Raw genomic sequence first — 21,665 nt, 5'->3', positions numbered from 1 at the left:
ATGTAGAGGTGTGGCTCAGTAGATAAGTTTTCGGACTTTAAATAATGATTCAAACCATAAGGTTCAAATCCTACCGCGGTAACCACGTCTTTGGGCAAGGTGTTTGACACTCACCATCCAGGTGGGTGTTTCATGAAGCTGTTTGTAAGATACGAATGTCTTTACGCACGACTGGTGATCCTTTCTTGTGCTATGTGATGTCCCTATGTAATTGAGTTATGACCTAAGAACATGTTCCAGTCATGCGTAGAGTCGTTCGTAACTTTATACGAACAGCTTTATGAAACAGTACCCAGGTGTAGTGAATGAGTACCCGATAGAGGAAGGACTTTCTTAAATGCTCTGCGCCTGATCAAAGCCATCAAAGTAGTCGTGCTAATCTGAGGAACTATGTACGCAGCGCTTATCAATGTTGCATTGTATTATTAATATTATTTATGCTCGCTCGTTCTCTCTGATAACACAAAAATTACTTTTATCTAAATTATAATGTTGCACTTTCCACTTTAAACTGTTTAGATTCGTCGTCCAGTCGGCGTTGCAATAGGTTTTGCTGGCCAGTTCCTTGTTTTACCTCTATTAGCCTTTTGCTTGGGCGTGGTACTCAAAATGGAAGCAGCGAACGCTCTTGGCATGTTGATGGTTGCTACGTCACCAGGGGGCGTGTCTTCCAGCCTGTTCGTTTATTGGATGAATGGAAACATTTGTCTGAGGTATGTTGACTTATGTTCTAATTGATTGTTGCAATGGGAAATTGTTGCTACTATTGTTTTACAATCAGCAGTGGATCAAGGAAGATCAAAAGGGACCCCAGATTCCCTCTCCCGTAAAAAAACAAAATTCTGAGCCAATTAAGGCACCCCTCCCCCCACAAAAATCATTCCTTTCGCACCCTATCCCAACCCAACCTTAACCAAACGGAGGGGGGTGAGGTAAAACAATTTTTCGATTTGTCTTTTTTTTTGTTTAATGCGAACATTATTTTTTCAAGGAAAGGGTTGGCCCCGCCCCATGGATCTATCATTTGTCAAGCATAGAGTGAGTGGTGCATTTTATGGCGCACAGTTCTTGATGCCCAAAAAACTTACATTATTTAGGGCTTCCACTTCCATATTAAATATCTCCCAGTCTTATTTAGGATCAATTATTGCTATTCTTGTTTTTTTTATTTGTGTTTTTATTGGTAAACGAAATGAATGTTAATGTTTTTATTTTGATAAAATTGCTATCGTTATTATTATGTTTGTTTAATGTTTGTTTGGTGTGTGTGTATGAGTGGGGGATGTCAGATTTCTTTGTCATATCTTTCATCCGCCTCTAAATTGGTTCCAGACTTTAATCAACTATCTTGTTTTTAATTTCTCCCGTACAAACATTTCAACCCCAGCCTTTGCATGAGCACTGTTGCTACGCTCGCTTCGGTAGGAATGATGCCCTTAAATCTATTCATCTATACCAGATATTGGGAGGCAGCGCAGATCATGATTCCATATGTTGAGATCGCCACCGCTCTCGCACTCATACTAATTCCCGTTTTCATCGGTCTCTTCATACGGTATAAGAAGGAGACATGGACACCTTATATTATCAAGGTTTGTTAGTTTGCTTGCTTGTATTTTTTGTCATTTTCCGAATCGGAACTACATCAAAGAAAAAACACAAAATGAGTAATGAGTAATGAAACAAATAGGTAGATAACACTGAAGGATAGCCCCGGATAGCTTGTTCTTCCTATCGTTATTTTCTTTTTATGTCAGTCATTGTACAGTGCGTATCAAAAAAAAGTTTACACTTTGAAAAAGCCCTGGGAATTAAAAAATATACAACATGTGGGTAATTTTTTTCACGTATAATTATTGGTTTGGGTCTCATCTATCCAATGAAAGTAAAAGTTTTGACAGAATGTTACACTTGAGTGAGCACTGTCCATTTTTGTAAAGCTCGCAGAAATCTGTTTGCGCAGAAATGCTTGTTTTCACGCTGTGTCAAGGGGAAAGGGCGAAATCAAACTTACCCTGCGAAGCATTTCTCATAAATTTCCCTAGCACTTTTAGCCAATTGAAATAAAACGGATACATTCAAGCATTTTGTGACAATTTTGCCGCCCAAATTTGAAATTTCAACACTTAAAAAGGACAACATTTACCCTTTTTGTGCCAGCTGGATCTGAGGACATAACTGAATCTGAACAAAAGTTTATATCAGACATCTCCAGCATTTTTCACTAAGTTTTTATCATTTAAAGTTGGTTTACATTTAATTTTCATTTAATACTTGTTTCTCCACACTTTTTCCAAGCTTGGCAATGATTAACAAAATGAAAATGAAGCCTAAGCCATTTCGTGTAAATCACAGCTCAGTGTAAAGCAAATATCGTCACGATGGACTCGGTGTGTGGGGGAGTGGGAGGGGGCGCAATGCACTCTTCGAAGTGTTTTGGGAAAGGAAACAAGTTTAAAAAGGTAAAAGATATCTTCATATCAATTTTACTTGCTAATTTCCACGTGTTCTTCATGATTAAGGTCTACTTTTATTCGCATAACTATTTCAAAGTTCTGCGCAAATCATTTTTCACCAACTTTTCAAAACAAAGTGGTGCTCACTCAAGCGGAAATATTTTTCGACAGTTATATCGTCATTTGCTTAAATGGATCTGTACCAATGCTAAAATGTGGAAAAATTGTCAGGATATTACAAATATATAATTTTACAGGATTTTTTCTAAGTGTAAACTTTTTTTTGATACGCATTGTATAGATTTTTCGCTAAAGGATTTTTTTAAAAACTGCATGACAGTTATACAAATTGCAAGCAAATGTGGACTGGACTGTCCTGTTCCTCGAAGAAAATGACGTTAAGCATCGAAGCAGTGAGTTCCGACTCATGAACATATTACAGGAGGCACTTAATGGGCAACGAAATGTTACTGTAATTAATTACAGTAATTAAAAAAACAAACAAACTTAGAACAGTAAATGCAGTGGCGTAACTACGGGGGGGGGGGGCATATGTCCCCCAATCGGCTGACAAAAAAAAGGGGGAAGGAGAAAGGAGAGGAAAAAAGAGGAAAAGAATGTACATTATAATGTTATATTATATTATATATTTATGCTATATTTTAAGATTTTTTTCATAACTTTATGAACATGATTTGCTCAGGGCCAAAGTGTTCATCGTCCCTGGTGCTCGCAATGTCTGTTTAACGGAATATATAATCCTGTTGTACTTAACCCTAAAAAGACTGGGCTATTTTGGAAGCTAGAAAAACTGGGGGGGCCTTTTGGGCCCCCCCTAAGATCTCGGCCGTTGGTCGTCCGATCGCAACCAAATTTTGCACACACATCCTTTGTCATGTCCTCTAAAAGAAAACATAGTCAAGATACTGATATTCATTGTATTTTTTAATATATGCATAATTAATTATGCGAATAGGCAAATTTTTATCAAAAAATTGAATTTTTCATACTTTGGTACCTATTGCGGTCATAAATTCCCGTTTCAAGGTTTTCAGCTGTAAGAAGAGGTTGTTTATCATGGAATTGTGTTGTTTCATGCTTGAATTATTAGATATGCTTATGCAAATTAGTAATTACTAAATATGCAAATAAGTACTCCGCATGCGTTATGTAGAGAAATGCAATAATTGGCATGTTTTATTGCATTACACTCTCTTGCAATGAGACAAAGCAATCTTGGAAGATACACAAGTGATGTGTTACATGTACACTAGCTGGTGAAAACAAAGTATAGGAGATATCACATAATTTATGCAAATTATATTCATAATTAATTATGCGAATATGCAAATTTTTATCAAAAAATTGAGTTTTTCATATTTTGGTACCTATTGCGGTCCATAATTTCCTGTTTGCAAATTCTTGAGTATTCTAGATATATTTTCTGTTTGTGTAATATATAACTTATTCAATATCAATTATAGCATAATCAACTAAAGTGTGACATTACTTGTCTATTCAGTGTTTCCTGCACCCAAAAATATAGTTGTGCAAGCGATTCTGGTATTTTGCACTACTTTTTTTTATGTTTTTCTTTGATTTTAATTTCTTATGTATTTCTTTATTTTGCATTTCTTATGTATTTCTTTATTTTTGTATGCAATGTTTTTCATTATTTTCATATCCTAGAACTGCTACTTGAATTCACAAGTGACATAATATAGAAAGAAACAAATAAAAATGTAGTTAGAAAACAATGTGTATAACATTCATTTAAATACCATACACTGTACACACAAACCAATACAAATTTCAATTTCTTACGTGACATGTGATACGAAAATGTTACGTAACTCCGTAACCGCGGCATGGGGGTATACAAATTTGGTATCAAAAGTTGCGCAAAACTCGAGAGAAAAAAGTCATGAAATGGCGGCGCGAACGCTTCATGCGTAAAAAAGTTATCGCGATTTATGTACAGGGGGGGGGCCTAAAAGGCCCCCCCAGTCTTTTTAGGGTTAAACATACCGTTTTCAAGTCAATATGCACCAAATATATTTCCTCGCACTTCAAGATATTATTTTATGTAGTGACATATGCTTCTTTTTCATGACTACTAGTGATTCCCCAATATAACGTCTTAATATAAAATATTTCCTGTCCGTGCTTATGTGCACATTCGTGGATTAGCGAGATATGTCTGCTCTTCATGACGAAAAACTTCCATTTGAGAACACTATACCCCAGTTCCCCTTCTCATCAATTCTCTTATCCAGCCGTAACTGCCTCAAGAAAGCAATTTAAGTATCAAAACACCTGTTTCTTGACGTTGGTCCGAAGATAAAACAACAGCCCGGCATATACAGTCACAGCAGGGGGCCACACACGATGGGATGCATGCGCAGCACTGAGTGCGGTCCCTGTAAGCATGCCGTCATTTTTATTTGCTTACTTTCCTTATTCCGAGGTCGATTTTCTTCGTTCGAAATTGAAAATGGACTAACATTGGGTTACTGAATACAATATGCCTTTGAAAACGTGATTAAATATGGAATACAATAATTTCATTCCGAAGGTCCTACTACAGGCAGAGAAGTCTTACGTAATAGCGCAGCTGTTGTTTATCTTTTCGTCCTTTGCTCAACACTCATATACTGGCCTGTGGGGGTGAAATTGAGACAGCGGGATTACCCCTGGATTACTTGGCCAAGCGCGGTTGATAAGGGCTTGGAAATGAGTTTTAGGAGATCCAAATGGAAAATGGGGTACAACACCGCAGTTCGCAATCCGAACTGCGGTATTGTTTCAAAGGGAAGTTTGACGTAATGTGCTCTCCATGAATTCCTAAAATCAACCCTTAAAGGGGAATTAAACCTTTTGAACAATTGAGATATGTCTGCTCTTCATGAATTCCTAAAATCAACCCTTAAAGGGAAATGAAACCTTTTGAACAATTGGGCTTTTGTGGAAAAAACAAAGTATAAGGTCAAACAAAGTTTGAGAAAAATCAATAATAGTGGTAAAGTTATGAGCATTTCAATGTGGCAATCACTAATGCTATGGAGATCCTCCCATTGGCAATGCGATAACTATTTGTGATGTCAAATGCGAACAACTTTTCCTTTGATGGACTATAAAATACCCCCAAATTTTTTTTTTCGCTCTTTCTTATGGTGATACAAACTCCTCATCCATAATTGTATTCTTTGAAATCTGTATAACATGCCCTCCTATAGAAAGAATACACGATCTACTGATATAGCTGTGAGAAAAGAGGCAGTTTAACTGAATTATACAGAAAAGTAAAGGGAAAGTTGTTCTTATCAAGTTCAAGTTCATTTATTTCTTTCCACAACCAAAATACAATGCATACATGTACGATATCAATAAGGTTAAAAGAAAAAACACAACAGGAATAAAAGCTTATGGACAATGAGCTAAAAAGATATTGAAAATATGGGAAAGAGGTGGTCTGTATATATAGAAGCAACGCTTGTTAAGCACAGATCACCTTTGATACAACAACAAAATATGTATGATACAATATAATTAAACGTCTGCATTGAAAAAAAAAAGCAGATAAGAAGCAAGAAAAAAAACTATATACATATATATACAGTAATAACATAAAAGAACAACTAACTAGAGTAGGGTAGAGGAAGGAAAGTACACACGACAAAACAGGGGCGGGGGGGGTACTAATCCAGTTGTCTGTAGTAAGTATAAATGAATAAATAACAGATCTAGCATTAATACTTAAATATCGCTATGAGGATTTTTTTAGTTAGACACTCAGAATCAAGAGTTGAAGAGGAGTTTAGGCCTACAGAGGTTATATATATAAGTCTAAAATTATACATTATTTACATTACATATATAAATCCAAGAAAAGAAAAAAAAAAACAGTCTATAAATAATCCATATACTTGTAGTAGGATATAGAAACAGAAGAAAAGGAAAATAATATCAATAATGCAGCACGACATGTAGCACGAAATGTCACGTTTCAATGTAGGTGTACAATATACAAAATTTTAGTTTATGTTTAAAAACAGATAAGCTGACACACTGCCTGATAGAATTGTCTAGAGAGTTCCAATATTTTGGTCCAGCATATGCAAGTGAATTAATTCTGAGCTGAGTTCTTACTGATGATACATGGTATAAAGCAGCTTGCCTCGTAGAGTATTTGTGTATTTGGTTATTCTTAACAAAAATAGATGCTATAGCCATGGGTACACCACCTTTCTCCAACTGATACATGAGGCATCCGAGATATAGACGATATATATCTTGGACCTTCAGCATTTTGTTTTCGTAAAAAAGCTTATCAGTGTGAGCGCGCATATCAGCCGCCGAGATAATTCTCACTGCTCTCTTCTGAATGAGCAGGATTTTTTCTAAGTAAGATTTGGCTGTGGTTCCCCAGGCAAGCACACCGTAATTTAGGTAGGGCAAAATTAAGGAAGAGTACAATGTGCGAAGTACACTCCTAGGGAATATAAACTTCAGCTTGTTAATTACACCAACATTTCTGGAGAGTACTTTACATAAATGGGATGCATGCGCCTTCCAAGACAACTTATCATCAATGTAAAGACCTAGAAATTTAATAGATGATACCTTTTCAATATTTACCTGATCAAAGACTACATTAGCGGGCATAACTGTTTTACTGTTACTGAATAACATATATTTCGTTTTCAATAAATTAAGGGACAGTTTATTTGCGTGAATCCATTTCGTCAGCACACCAAGCTCTCTATTAACAACACCTAAAAGAGTTTCTAAGTTTCTGTGAGAACAGAAAACACTTGTGTCATCTGCAAACAACAAAAAAGAAAACATCTCTGAAGATTTAGGAAAATCATTTACATATAAAATAATAAGCAAGGGACCCAGAAGGGAGCCTTGAGGTACTCCGCATGTGACGGGTCGCATAGATGAAGATGTTTCATTAAGCTGCACAAATTGTTGCCTGTTATTAAGATAGCTTCTAAACCATTCCAGTGCAGTCCCTCTTACCCCATAATAGGAGAGTTTGTGCAACATAATATCATGGTTCACTGTATCAAAAGCTTTGGAATAATCCAAGTATATTCCAATAGTATGAAGATGTTTATCTAGTGCAGAAGATATTTTATCTAACAGGCATAGAATGGCATGAGAAGTTGTGTGCTTCTCACGAAAACCAAATTGGGAACTTGAGAAAACTTGACAAGACTTCAAAAACTTAATCAATCTAATGTATACAAGTTTTTCCAAGATTTTAGAGAATACAGAGAGTAGAGAAATGGGTCTATAATTACCCATTTCTACAGGGTTTCCTTTTTTATATCATAGGCGGATCCAGCTTTTGGCGAAAGGGGGGCGCACTGCCGAGCGGCGCACATATTTTTGCACTTCACCGGCGCCATAAAAGAAAATGTTGAAAAAGAAAAAGGGGTAATGCCTGACCCTGTCAAAACACGCACACGCACACACACACATGCATATATATATATATATGACTCATATCATATAGATATATATGACTCATGAGATAGAGACACATATTTCACCGACAAATTAATGCGAGCGCGAAGCGCGAGCTGAAATTTTTAAAGTATACTGACCTGAAAACAGGAAAAAGGTGCCTGTTTAGGACTGTTTGTAGTAACTCATGAGGAGGATACATATCTCACTACACAGATAATGCGAGTGCCGAGGGCGAGCTGAAATTTACTTATATTCTGACCAGAAAGCTTGATATTCTAAGAAATTTTGGTACCAATGATTAAGATGGGTATCTAAAAAAATGCGAGCGCTAAGCGCGAGCTTAAAATTTTGATATTTCGATCTGAAAACATTACAGTTTAATGTACGTTTTAATAAAGAACAAGATTATATCCAACAAAAGATTATTGCAAATCGAAGCGGGAGTTCTTTTGAGGTTCAGAACTAAGAACGGGACATTCTATTCACCTATTTAATCATGAAAAGTATGGGGTTTTGCTACAGAAATGATGCGAGCGCGAAGCGCGAGCTGAAAATTTTTATGTTCCAATCTGAAAAGCGGATAATTTGAGCACGATTTTTAATAAAGAACGAGTTGTGTAGCTCAATCTCGTTTGCTGATTTCTGTGTAACATTACCATCTTATTGTTTTTGCACATGCGGAATTATTGGGGGAGGGCAAAACGATCATTCTTGACCGCGGCGCCGATCTAGATTTGGTTAGCAATAGGCCCTTCTTCATTATTCTACCGGCGCTTATTTATTGAAATCAGGGGACGCTGATCATTCTTGACCGGCGCCGATTTAAATTTAGGTGGCGCCGGTTAAGACAAAGGCAGCGCCGATTTGTCTTGACCGGCGCCGATTTAAACAAGTAGTACTGATTATTTTTACCGACGTTACGTAAGATTCAGGCAGCGGCAATCCATAATCGACTGGCGCCGATCTAGAACCAGGAGGCGCCGATTATTCTTGACTGGCGCCGATTTATAACCAGATGACGCCGATTGTTCTTGTCCAGCGTCGATTTAGATTTAGGTGGCGCTAATTATCCTTGATCGGCGCCGGTTAAGACTCTGGCAGTGCCGATTTTTCTTGACTGGCGCCGATTTATAACTAAATAGCGCTGATTATTCTTGCCCGGCGCCGATTTAGATTAAGGTGGCGCTGATTATTCTTGATTGGCGCCAGTTATATGCAGGCAGCGCACTGCTACCGGCGAAGTTGTTGGGAAAAGGGTAGTTAAAAGAAAAAATAAGGAAGATGATATGATTACGCTTTGCTGGGGATAGTCTTTCCTTTACTGTTGCTAATGTTATATCAGTGTATATTTTTTTAAGCAGCGCCTTTTCCCTTTCTTTCCTTTATTTTTAATTTTTCAAGCAGCGCCTTTTCTTTCTTTTACTTTTTTTTAATTTTTTTTTTATTTTGAGCGGCGCCTTCGGCGCCGCTCAAATATTAGGGGGGGCGCGCGCACCCTGCGCACCCCCCCTGGATCCGCCGATGTATATATAGGCACAACTTTAGCTATTTTCATTTTTGCAGGAACACTTCCATGCACTAAAGACAAGTTGAAAATGTGAGTGAGAGGTATAACTACAAATGAAATTACATCTTTTATCAAGTCATTAGTTATACCATCGAAACCTGGGCTCTTCTTCCTTTTCAAGCCACTTACAACATCTATAACCTCAGTATTGACAACAGGAACAAAAAATAGGTTTTTTTCATTTGGACTGTCCAAATAATTATCAAAGGTTTCTTGGATATTAGGTATAGTGCTAGATAGAGTAGTACCAATATTAGAAAAATAATCATTAAATGCTTCACACATCAGTTTCTTATCTTCAATACAATCATCTTTCCAGACAAGTTTTGTAATAGTTTGTGGTCTAGGATTAGATTTCAAAACATTACGAATAACCTTCCATGTTCCTTTAACATCATTACATGCAGACTGCAGTTGAGAATGATAGTAGTTGTTCTTACCTGACATCACACATCTTCGTCGCATTGCCAATGAGAGGATCAACATTACAATAATGATCTAAACTACAAATACTCATAACTTATTATTTATTCGATTTTTCTCAAACTTTCGTTTATCTGTTTCTTTGATTTTTTGTTTTTGCACAAGCTATCTTGTTTCAAGCGTTTCATTTTCCTTTAAAATTTCCCTTTTCAGATCTGATTATCAAAAAATTTCAGCTCGCGATTCGCGCTCGCATCATTTAGTTAGTGAAATACGTATGGTCTTCGTAAATTCCTACAAACAAATCTTAAAATGCGCCTCTTCAGTTCTGAATTTCTTAAATTTTCAACTCGCGCTTCGCGCTCGCATTATTTGATTAGTGAGATGCGTATATGTAAATCATGATTACAATGATTACAAAAGTGCTTCATGTGTTTAGATGTAATTCTAAAAAAAGAAGAATCGACAAGCGCTTGGCTCTCGCATTAATTTAGATGACTATGGTGAGATATGTATACTCTTATTGGATTAAAAAAATAATCCTCAAAATGTCCGTTTGGGGTCAATGTACAAACATTTCAGCTCGCGCTTCGCGCGCCCACTACGTGACTCAACTTTTTTGCTGGTGCCCCCCTCCCAATGCCGTGACCCATGGTACGCCACCGAGTAGATGGGTTAGTATGTTTCACTTTCGTGCATTGGGGGTAATGAAAGAAAGAGGAGAATTTGAGGGGTACAAACGTAGACGAGGGGGGGGGGTCATCGTTCCGTACGTTTTTCAAGTAGTGCAAAAACGGGGACGGAAGAGGAATAAAAAAGAAGAAAGGAGAAAGTGGAACATAAATAAGGAGGTCTGAGTTGTGCCATTTTATCCCCCCTCACACGATAAATACCCTGGTGCCCCTCCCCGGAAAACATTTATCCTCATTAATTCTCATTCTTTTTCTCGATACAGACCGGCAGCATCTTGGGTCTCGTTGCCATCATCCTCAACCTCATCATCAACACCATCATCAACACCGCTATCTTCAAGACGTCATGGTCGGTATGGTTCTCGGCCATCGCTCTCCCTTTCTTCAGCTTCGGCTTGGCGTACCTCCTGGCTTGGATCCTCCGACAAGACCACAAGAACTGCAGGACGATCGCCGTTGAGACCAGCTCGCAGAACGTCGCCCTCACCCTCGCCATCATCGGCGTCACCTTCGCCGACCAGCAGCTCGACGCGCTGGTCGTGTACCCGTCGCTCTATAGCATCTTCCTGATCTTCGACGGGCTCATCATGATTCCGCTTTACTGGATCGGTGCCAAGTATGTCCTTCCCAGGTTAGGAAGGTCGTCGAAGGAACAGAAGGAGACAGAAACACCCGATCCCGAAGGAGGGTTGACTCTAGTCATTCCAAAATATAAAAGAGAACAATCAAGAGACTCGAACGTCACAGTAATGACTCCAATATCGAATTGAAACCACGACAGAATAATATTCTAATCTCACTCAGCAGTTGTTGACAGTGGTGTAACTACGGGTGGGGTCGGGCGCCCATCGGATGGCAAAAGAAAAAAGGTGGAAAAGAGGGAGAAAGGAAGATAAATGTATAGTGGGAAAGAAGACAGTATTGTAAATTATTGTAAATATGTTATATTATATATTTGATGTTATATTACATAAGAAATATTTTTTCAAAACTTTATGAAACATAATTTGCTCAGGGCCCATTTTTACGTTCATTGTTCCTGGTGCTCGCATTGTCTGTTTGACGAGATATAAAATCCTGTTGTACGAAAACATTCCGTTTTCAAGTCAATTTACCCCATTTTCTCGCACCTCGAATTAGTATTGTTTTATGTAGTGACATAATTATGCTTCTTCGTGACTACTTAAAGTGAATGCCCCCTTTTAAGGTCTGAATATAAAAAAAATTCCAGTCCGTGCTTACGTTCGCATTAGTGGATTGGTGAGATATGTCTGGGGGCCGTTTCATAAAGCTGTTCGTAAGGTAAGAGCGACTTTAAGAAAGACTGGTGATCCCTTCTTACGCGCTAAACCATCGCCTATGGTGAATACCATTTATCAAAAGAAAGGATCACCAATCGTTCTTATTTTTCGAACAGCTTTATGAAACACCCACCTGCTCTTCATGAATCCCTGAAATCGGTCCTTAAAATGTTCCATTTTTCTGATCTGAATATCATAAATTTTCAGCTCGCGCTTCGCGCTCGCATCATTTGGTTATTGAAATACGGTATGGTCTTAGTGAAATCCTACCAACAAGCAGTAAAATGCCCCTCTTCAGGCCTGAATTTCCTAAAATCCTAAGTGACTAAATTTTTTTGCTGGTGCCCCCCCCTCCCCTTGACACACGGTACCTGACTGGTTGTTGATATAATAGTGTGTTACATTATAAAAAAAATGGATTCTCGCCAAGATATATAATATATGTAAAGTACAAAATAATTATAATGTCGTGCATTCCCTGCTATGCGATGAATTATGTTTCAGTAATGATATAGCAACATTAGCATTGCAAAGGGTTAAACAAAATCGATTTTATGGTTGTTGCTTTTCGACATTGTTGTTTAAATATGTTATGTTGTTGTTTTTGTTAACCGTATATATTTATTGAAGTTTGTTTTGCTGTTGATCTTATATTGAAAATGATCATGATCTTGCTGCTGCAGCTGTTGTTGATGATGTTTGTGATGTTGCTATTGTTGGCTTTTTATTTATTGAGGTTTTATGTCATTGATAATGTTCAGCATCTTGGTTTTATTGTTGGTGTTGCTGATGATACATAATGATGTTTTCAAGTGCTATTGAAGTGTGTTGATGTTAAAGCTTTATAAAATCTTAAGCGCTATGATTCAATTCAATTTATTTTTCATTTTTCAACATGATACAAATAAGTAAAAGAAAGATTGATTCAATTTAAATAAAAGCATGAACAAATTCAATATTGAAAATATTCAATATGGAGTATGACCAGGGTGAGAGAAATATTATTTTAGCAATAATTTGTAGTTGACCTAATTTGACGATTAGAGGCAGCTGTATCTTTATTTGATTTCTGAGTTCTATAAATGTATTACATTATTATAATTTTTATATTGTTGTAAAATTAAAAGTGATTGCTTTTTATTTTTAACATTATTTTTCAAAAGGCCTAAAACTTGCTTTAATTCATTTACAATATCATTTCGAAATGGTCTATTTCAGTTTAAAAAGCATTGTTGAAAGATACAATTTCATTTCAAAAGATAAATATTTAATGTTAAATACAATTAACGTGGCATTAAAAATTCTTTTCTAAATCTTCATTAATTCTGTAAGCGATATAGCGTAATAATAACATTACAATAATTTGTGCATCTTGCATGAAAGCCTCGAATTAATTTATACTTACACACAACTTGAACAAAGCGAAGAAAGGAATGTTAGACCAGGGACGACCTCCTGGTTATACCAAATAAGGTTTTTAAGTCCACAATGTTACAGTATTGATCTTGCTTCATCTCCAATTATCCTCGCAGAGATAATGAACCAATTAATAGTCTTATTCACTATGTTTGTTCAAATTTCATAATTTTGGAAAGCTTTTCATAGTACGATTACAATATACTTTTCATTAAATAGCAACTGGTATTTCATAAAAAGATGATCATCTAACCAAAAAAGAGAGAATACAACCCATGGTATGTTTCCTAATTAAGGATACTTAACACTTAGATGTGGTGATCTTTATGGCGCGCTTAGAAATTAAGTATGTTGTTCTATGGAGATCAACAATACATCCACTTTGCTAATCTAAAACTAAATATCCGTTTACTATTTTGAAAATGTAAATATGTACAGTATGATATTCACATTAAAAACTGTTGACAAAATCTATTGTGAAAATGAATAATACAAAGGACCATAAAAATATGTATATCACCAGATTCTCTGTTTTATAGTATTGATCTTTTTTTATGATTTTTTTATGTTTTAAAATGTCAATTTTTGTAATCAATTCAGTAAAGAAAATACGAATCGTAGCACCTACATGGCTAAAACGAACTCAAGGTCAAGTGGGTATAGGTACGACCATAGTGGATTGTCGGCAAATTTAGGTCTCATATCACCCCTCTCCCATAGCAAAATATCCTAGCAACGCTCATGAAGAAAGAAAATATTTTGAAGGTGAAAAATATACTTTCCAGTTTGCATTATCAATTGGACAAACGATATATTCTTGACATTGTCTTTTATCCTATAAAGGGAATAAACATACATAGTTAAGAAAGCTATTTGAAATGTTCAACTATACTATGTTTCTTTATCTTTTCTGCATCATCTGTCGGTCTCCGTCAATTGCAGTTTTGCCACACAAGCCTTATCTCTCTTTCGACCCCTCATTAGAATTCATCTACTAATAATCCCTTAAGTTATGATGTACACTTTCTCAATCCTTTAACTTTAAATTAGAAAATGCCCCCCCCCCCCAACAAGCTCGGCCAGTTCTCTTCCTCGCTTTCTAGGTTCGTTGAAAAAGTTAATGAGTCTTGGTGCCCCCACCTGAAAAAAATATCTGCATCATTTCTGAGTGTATGATTATAGAAAATTACTCGATTGAGCGCATGGGCCGCAACTATGACACACATTATAATTGAATATATTCCAACAATCTCATCTTCATTTCTAGTATGTTATCAGTTGTGGAAGTTTGTCAAAATAATGTTTTTAAATTGTCATTGTAACATTTTTCAAGTAAGGAAACTTTTATTTAGCAAATTGTTAGGATATAATACGACTTCGAGATATATTTCGCCATGTGTATATCCCGGTTTTCGACTCAAATAAAACAGGAAATACTGTATATAGGAGTCGTGTGTTTTCTAAAACACTTCGCCATCAAAGGCTGCAGTGCACCAGAGTTTTCTTTCATGCTTCTGTGAAAATAAGAAGACCCTTGAATTAATATAACCGTCGCGACTCCATTCTTAAAAAAACTCATAATACAATCCCACACAATTATAACCACCTCCTTAATTTTTCACCTTTAAAGTTAACCCTCTTTTCTTATTTTCTCAATATCTCTTACACGTACCATTTCTACTTCTACCTACTCCCCCCCCCCTCTGACCTTCTCTCTATCCATCTCGTGCTTAAATACCTTTTTATTCTTCTTTACCTCTTCGTATTTACTTTACACACATTTTTAATGGTGATATTACACGATTTGGTGGTAAACAAAAAATACAATTTTCCTTTACGCAGAAACGCACAAATAAGAATGTTTCACTAACGTTTGTCTGGACTTTCGGTTCCTGTTTTGTCAAAATTTTCAGCAAATATCATGTTTGAGAGAAAAAATTAATATGAAAAAGAGGTTTTTGTATATCACCAATATCAAATTAGAATAGAAAGCAAAGGGAAGTATGCACAATGAAACCAAATCTAAGTTACTTTTTTTTAAGACGGGGAGAAAATACCGGACTAATATAAATAGTAAATTACAGATAAACAATACTACGAATATTTCGAGTAGGATCCAGAACAAAAATATACGTTCACATAAACTTAAATTGAAAAATAAATCGTTTGGGTGGTTCCCGATGTGGAATATAAAGCACATAGTCACCTCTTGATTTCAAGATGACGAGGCAAATTATCTCTTCCTCGACAAGCTGGATGAATTCGCTATCTTTCTTCAGCTTGGAAGTAGCTGGTGTACGGTATTTGAAATGGATGCAATATTTAAAGGAAACCAACACCCAAGAAAAAAAAAGCAATCTTATTGGAAAGAGTAAAATGAAAGGAACAATTAAAAAAAAGGTTTCATCAAAATCGGTTATGAAATAAGCAAGTTATGGGAGTTTGAAAACTCTTGTTGTACTTTCTATGGGCATCCTCAAATTGGCAAACGTGCTTCAAAATGGCTGATTTTGTGGACAACTCTCCATTTGTTTTGTACACAAATTTTCAGATTTTCCTCATTATCTTTCAAGTTGCATCTTGCCTCCTTCTGAGCACAACATATGTCATGGGAAAATATAATCCACACCATATATGTCAAGGTCAGGAGGTGATAATGTGAAATATGTAAAATAAAGGGGAAAATCTGAAAATATGTGTACAAAACAAATGGAGAGTTGTCCACAAAATCAGCCATTTTGAAGCACGTTTGCCAATTTGAGGATCCACATAGAAAGTACAACAAGACTTTTTAATCTTCCATAACTTGCTTATTTCATAACCGATTTTGATGAAACTTTTTGTAAATTGTTCCTCTCATTTTACTCTTTCCAATAAGATTGATTCTCTTCTTGGGTTTTGGTTTCCTTTAATTATCTCAATGCAGTGTGCAATATAGGCAGTGCTATGTCTTGCCCCCCCCCTGCCTCCATTTTCTCCGGGGTAATCTCCTCTTTCTGTTCTCTCTCCTCTTCTTGCCCCTCTTTCTCTCTCTCTTCTTCTCTTTTTCTATCTCTCTACACTAGACATTGTTTCACCTTCTTGTCGGGTGAGCGCGGGGGAGGAGATGGTGCCTTGTAGGAGATTTCTTTTCTTTGTTGATATTGTGTTTGTATATATATATTTTTTTCTTGTAATTTCTTTATAATTGCCGTTCACACTTTTGCATGTCTTTCACTCATGTATGTTTAGATGTTGTCATGAAATGTATGTATGTATGTAAATCCCGATACAAATTTCCTTTATGGACCTGAATAAATTAAATTGAATTGGAAGAAAGATAGCTACATCCGGCTTGCCTCGAAAGTGATAGTTTGCCCATCACATTCACCAACGGTGATTTTTTTTGCTTACTATCCACACCATAACAGGGTCCTCTTACTTTAATACTTGTCAGAACAATTGGACAATTACTATTAAGGCGACCGCACACCTTACGATTGGTCTGCGACCCGATTTTGGAACAAATCGCATTTTGCTCATTTTCTGAAAAAGTGAATCGAACATATTATTTTAATTGAAAGAATACTAATATACCCATTTTGAAAGATGGCAAGCCTTTATTTTGGAGTAAAGGCCAAATTAGTTTCAAATCGTAGCCAATCGTACGACTGCTATGACGTCATTACGACTAAATATTAAATTCGCTTTTATTCTAAGGATGATAGCATAGTCACAGATTTGAACTTAGGTATTCGTACAATGATTTCGAACATTACACAGTAAGATATTCCAAGTCTCAATATTAGCATCAAATTCTACTACATTTTATTCTGACATCGGATCGCAGACCAATTGTAAACCTCAACAAATTTACTATCAGCCATTCAGATCGAAGGATTTCAGTAGCTTGTACCTGTTATTGCAAAAATGTTATAACAAGATTTTTGAAACGGGCCCCAAGAATACAAGATCATTTAATGCAGTAATGATCTGGAACAGAGACACTTTTTTTCTTTAGGGGATGGGGGGGATTTATCAACTTTGAACGATGTGTATTAACATTCACAGTATTGCACTCAAGTGAATCAAGGCCTGTCTACATATAATCATTTTTTTTTCAAATTAACATCTTTAATCTTGAAAATGAAAGTCAAGCAATGTATACAACCAAACACTTCCTTCAATATACAGGCATGACCAATATACATGTACATATGCCATTATGTATGCATCAAATCTAACAATCCAACTATTTCATAGAAATAAAATGCCACATAATGCCAGATTAATGCGTGCACCTGATGGTGGGATAAAGTGGGAAGAATTTACAAATTTTCAAAAGGCAAGTTGAAAAGAATTATAAAATCAAGATGAATGGTTGTGTGCAAGAAACTGACAACAGGGCCCCCGTCTTACAAAGAGTTATGATTGATCCAATCAATCGTAACTCTATGGAAATCCATCAGTGTCATAATTTTTTCTACAGGAAATTTGCAAAATGTTCTATGTAAACAAAGGAGAACACACCAAATTGTCAAGAAATCAATGAATTTATGGATATACATTTCATAACTAGAATTTATTTTGAATAAATATGCATTTTATATGTTGACTTTGCTGGCTTTCCATAGTTGCGATTGATTGGATCAATCATAACTCTTTGTAAGATGGGGCCCAGACTAAAATGATGAACCTGCATATATGCACTTACATGTATGTATGTGTAAAACGAATACAAGAAAACCAGGTAAAATAAAGTCAAGAACCTGCAAAATGAAACAAATGCACATATACTGAATGGATCCTATTCCTGATAAGATACGTGCAGGGTTATATGATCATGATAGACAATTAATAAATAAATACTTATACATTTTTGAGTGATGAAATTATAAAGAGAGAAATCAAAATCCAGCCTGCTGGATTAAAAAAAAGACAAGACACAAAAAGCTAGTAAATATATATTATCAGTAACAAGTATTAACAGGAAGAAATAAAAAAAAAACATTTGAGGACAGTACTAGTTATATTATTATTCCTGACAATGTATCCTGGTTTAATTGATGATTAACACATACAAATTAAGTATTAAAAAGCATGCGAAAACATGAAAATACATTTTAGAAACTGATCTAAAAAAAAAAACCTTTCATATCATTTCTCTTTCATTGTTCTTTATTGTCGCTATTGCATGCAAGTTTTGGATGAATCCCTTTATTTATTTTGTGTGTGATGCTGTTTAATGTCTAATGCTGTTCAATATCTAAATCTCAATAAATTAAGCATGGTTGTTTAAAATGTTCAACTACTGTAAGGATCATATAGTAAACAGCATTGTAAGATTTTAAACAGCATTTTTACTGTGTTGTGTATTGGTAGCATTAGTGGTAGTAGAAGCAACAATGGAAATAGAACAGTAGTAGTAGTAGTAGTGGTAGTATAAGCAGTAATAGTGATAGCACAGGCAGTGATGGATAGTAGTAACCCCCTACACTTTTTCCTTATTGCTGACTGAAAAACCACATCCTAACCAAAAATACATACAGTATATCATGAAAATCAATAACAAGTTTCTTGAAATCAACTTAACATATATTTTAAGTATTTTTGCAGTCCATTGCTTGTTTTAATTTCAACATTCAAAACAATATTTTCCCTTCCTTATCAAGAAAACCAATGGAACAAATTTCAAAGAAGGGCTTAAATTTCAAGGAAGGGATTATTTGATCTTACCAGCACATTTCTAAAGAAGACATGTTTCATACCTGGAAAAGTTTACTGAATAGTTGACACATTAATAGAAATACTGATCAGGTTTCAATAATAATAAGTCATATCCTCTCCATGTATATGATTGACAGACTCTCCTCATCTCAGACTGCCCCCCCCCCTTGTCCCCATCTGTCTCTCACTCGCACTCTCCCCCTCAGATTGCACAAATTTCTTTCCCTTTGTTTTTGCATATATAATTCCACTTTAGACAGTAGCTTCCTGAATGTCAAAAAGGTCCCAAGCATCATTATCAGAGTGTTATCAATGGGGCTAACATCTTTCTCCTAAGAAGCTGACAAAACTTATAACAAATTTGGCCCTTTCACTTATAGACAAAAGAGTAATTAAAGGCTAGCTGTGTGGTCTCCTGACCAAACAAATATTCAGTCTGCACATGGATGGCTCCCACAGATATTGAAATTCTATTCAATATAATTTTGTGGGGGAGGGGGGTTGGTCCAATTGAAAAATAAAAAATTGACACTTGGGGGCACTTTTCCATTTCATATAATTGTCAAAATATGCCAAATAAATGACTTAGCAAGAGGTACTCCATAAATTTGAGTAATAACTAACTAAAACATAGATCTGTTAAGTGCTTAGAGACATCTTTCCGATGTACTGAGCCCTATATTATGAAAACAGATTATTAATATTATTATCATTATTATTAACTTGTGATTTATAATATGCACTCTGGTTCCTGTGAAAGCATAAGTAAAGTGCCTTTATTCCTCATGACAAACAGCAATGATATTTCAATCTCAAGGAGTAGTAAAGAAACTAAAGACCCTGTCACATTTATTCCTTGCAAGCCTTGAGGGCGAGTTGCAGGTGACTATTGTTGCTACCCCGCATTGTCAGTCGCCCGCACACTGACAGTATCTCACACGCAGCTCCCTGCAGAAGCGCACGCAAGTCTGATTTGCATGCAGACAAGTTTTGAACATGCTCAAGCCTTTGTTGCGGGCAATCACCCGCAACTCACTCCCAAGGCTTGCACTAGACAATGTGACAGTGCCTTCAGATCACATTGTCTTCTTGAATCAATAAGGTTTCTAAATTAGAAGGTTCTGGGCTTAGAACTCTGTTGATATTCTGTGCATACTCTACCAACGTACCCTCTCACATGGCTATCATCCTTAGAAAATATAAAAATATAGTAATATGAAAATAGTTAGGACTTTGAGTTATTAGTAAAACTTTACTCAACCCTGTATCATTGTAAATAATATTTCCAGGTAAAGATTATTTCATGATATTTATTAAGAAATTCAGCATATCAACAAGCTGCATTCACAGGTTCAATTTCGCTCTCAACAAAAGCAATGACAGGAAGCGAAAGTTTTTCCGGGTTATGGACTTGCAAAACTAGTTCTTGTTATTGACCAGCAGGAAATAAACATCAAAACAAAAATCAAGGAAAACAGATATAGAAAGTCATAATATAACCTTGCTGGTTGTAATATGAGAGAGGGGCCAATGGGCGATGTAAAAAAAAGGATGGGGGATGGTTTGACTGCAAAGAGTCACTCCACACATCGACTGTGTTGAGAAAGAAAACATCACTTCTTGATTAAATTTCTACTCACTATGAACAGCAAATGGCATGTTATTGTTATTATAGCACTTACATGTACATGTATAAGGAGGTCTCTATTACCTTCATTAGGCCTCGAAGGACAACACCTTGTTGCAAAGTAAGTTGTGTTCTACAAAAATTCAAACGCTAGTCCCAAATATACAGTTCTCATCAGCTAATTGTGAAGTTGCATTTGATCCTTGAGGTTGCATTTGATCGCAACTGTTTCTGCAACAGATCCCCTGCAAAGCGCTCCAGGAAATGATTTGTCAAGATGTGTTATCCCACAGTTACCATAGGAACTGTGGTTCACAGCCAATCAGAATATAGAAAAGTTGTCAGAAAAAAATGTTGATGAAATGCTCCCCTGGCCATCAGAACCAAAGTCAATATCAGAGTCAATACACTGAAAATAAAGAAGTTCTCCACAATGGACTCTCTGTGCCATGTCCTGAAGTCATGTAGCCTATTCTTAAAGAGACCCTCCTCCAGTCAAAGTTCCATGAGGCATTTCATGAAAAGTTTTAAGAGTGATTTTTACTGACAAATTTGCTCTAAGTCAATCAGATGCAAGGATGTCAGTAGCTTTTAACAATAGTGAGAGAAATCACTATTTGTTGTATGAAATGCTTCTCAGTCCATCAAAGCACAGTATCCTCTAATCCTGATGGGTTTCCAGGAAAAAAATTTCAGTGATTTTTATTGACTAATTTGCTCTTAGCCAATCAGATATAAGGATTCACAGTAGCTTTTAACAATAGTGAGAGAAATTGCTGACTATTTGTTTAATGAAATGTTTCCCAAGTCCATCAAAGCACAGTATCCTCTAATCCTGAAGGGTTTCCAGGAAAAAGTTTTCACACTGATTTTTATTGACTAATTTGCTCTAAGCCATTCAGATAATAAGGATTACTAGTAGCTTTTAACAATAGTGAGAGAAATCACTGACTATTTCTTTTATGAAATGTTTCCCAAGTCCATCAAAGCACAGTATCC

General features: G+C 36.0%; 1 protein-coding gene across 1 annotated transcript in view; it reads left to right on the top strand.

Annotated features, from left to right (window-relative positions):
• LOC121415356 (ileal sodium/bile acid cotransporter-like) overlaps positions 1-11,526 on the top strand; it is a 16,487-nt gene extending 4,961 nt beyond the window's left edge. The window contains exons 3-5 of the mRNA XM_041608537.1: positions 520-713; positions 1,388-1,592; positions 10,880-11,526. Coding sequence (XP_041464471.1) covers positions 520-713; positions 1,388-1,592; positions 10,880-11,386 — 906 coding nt within the window. The 3' untranslated portion in view covers positions 11,387-11,526. The remainder of the gene's footprint in view (positions 1-519; positions 714-1,387; positions 1,593-10,879) is intronic.
• The last annotated feature ends 10,139 nt before the right edge of the window (positions 11,527-21,665 follow it).

Source organism: Lytechinus variegatus, chromosome 5 (assembly GCF_018143015.1).
Source record: "Lytechinus variegatus isolate NC3 chromosome 5, Lvar_3.0, whole genome shotgun sequence".
Classification (NCBI taxonomy): Eukaryota; Metazoa; Echinodermata; class Echinoidea; order Temnopleuroida; family Toxopneustidae; genus Lytechinus; species Lytechinus variegatus.
This window is presented reverse-complemented; position numbering and strand designations above follow the sequence as displayed.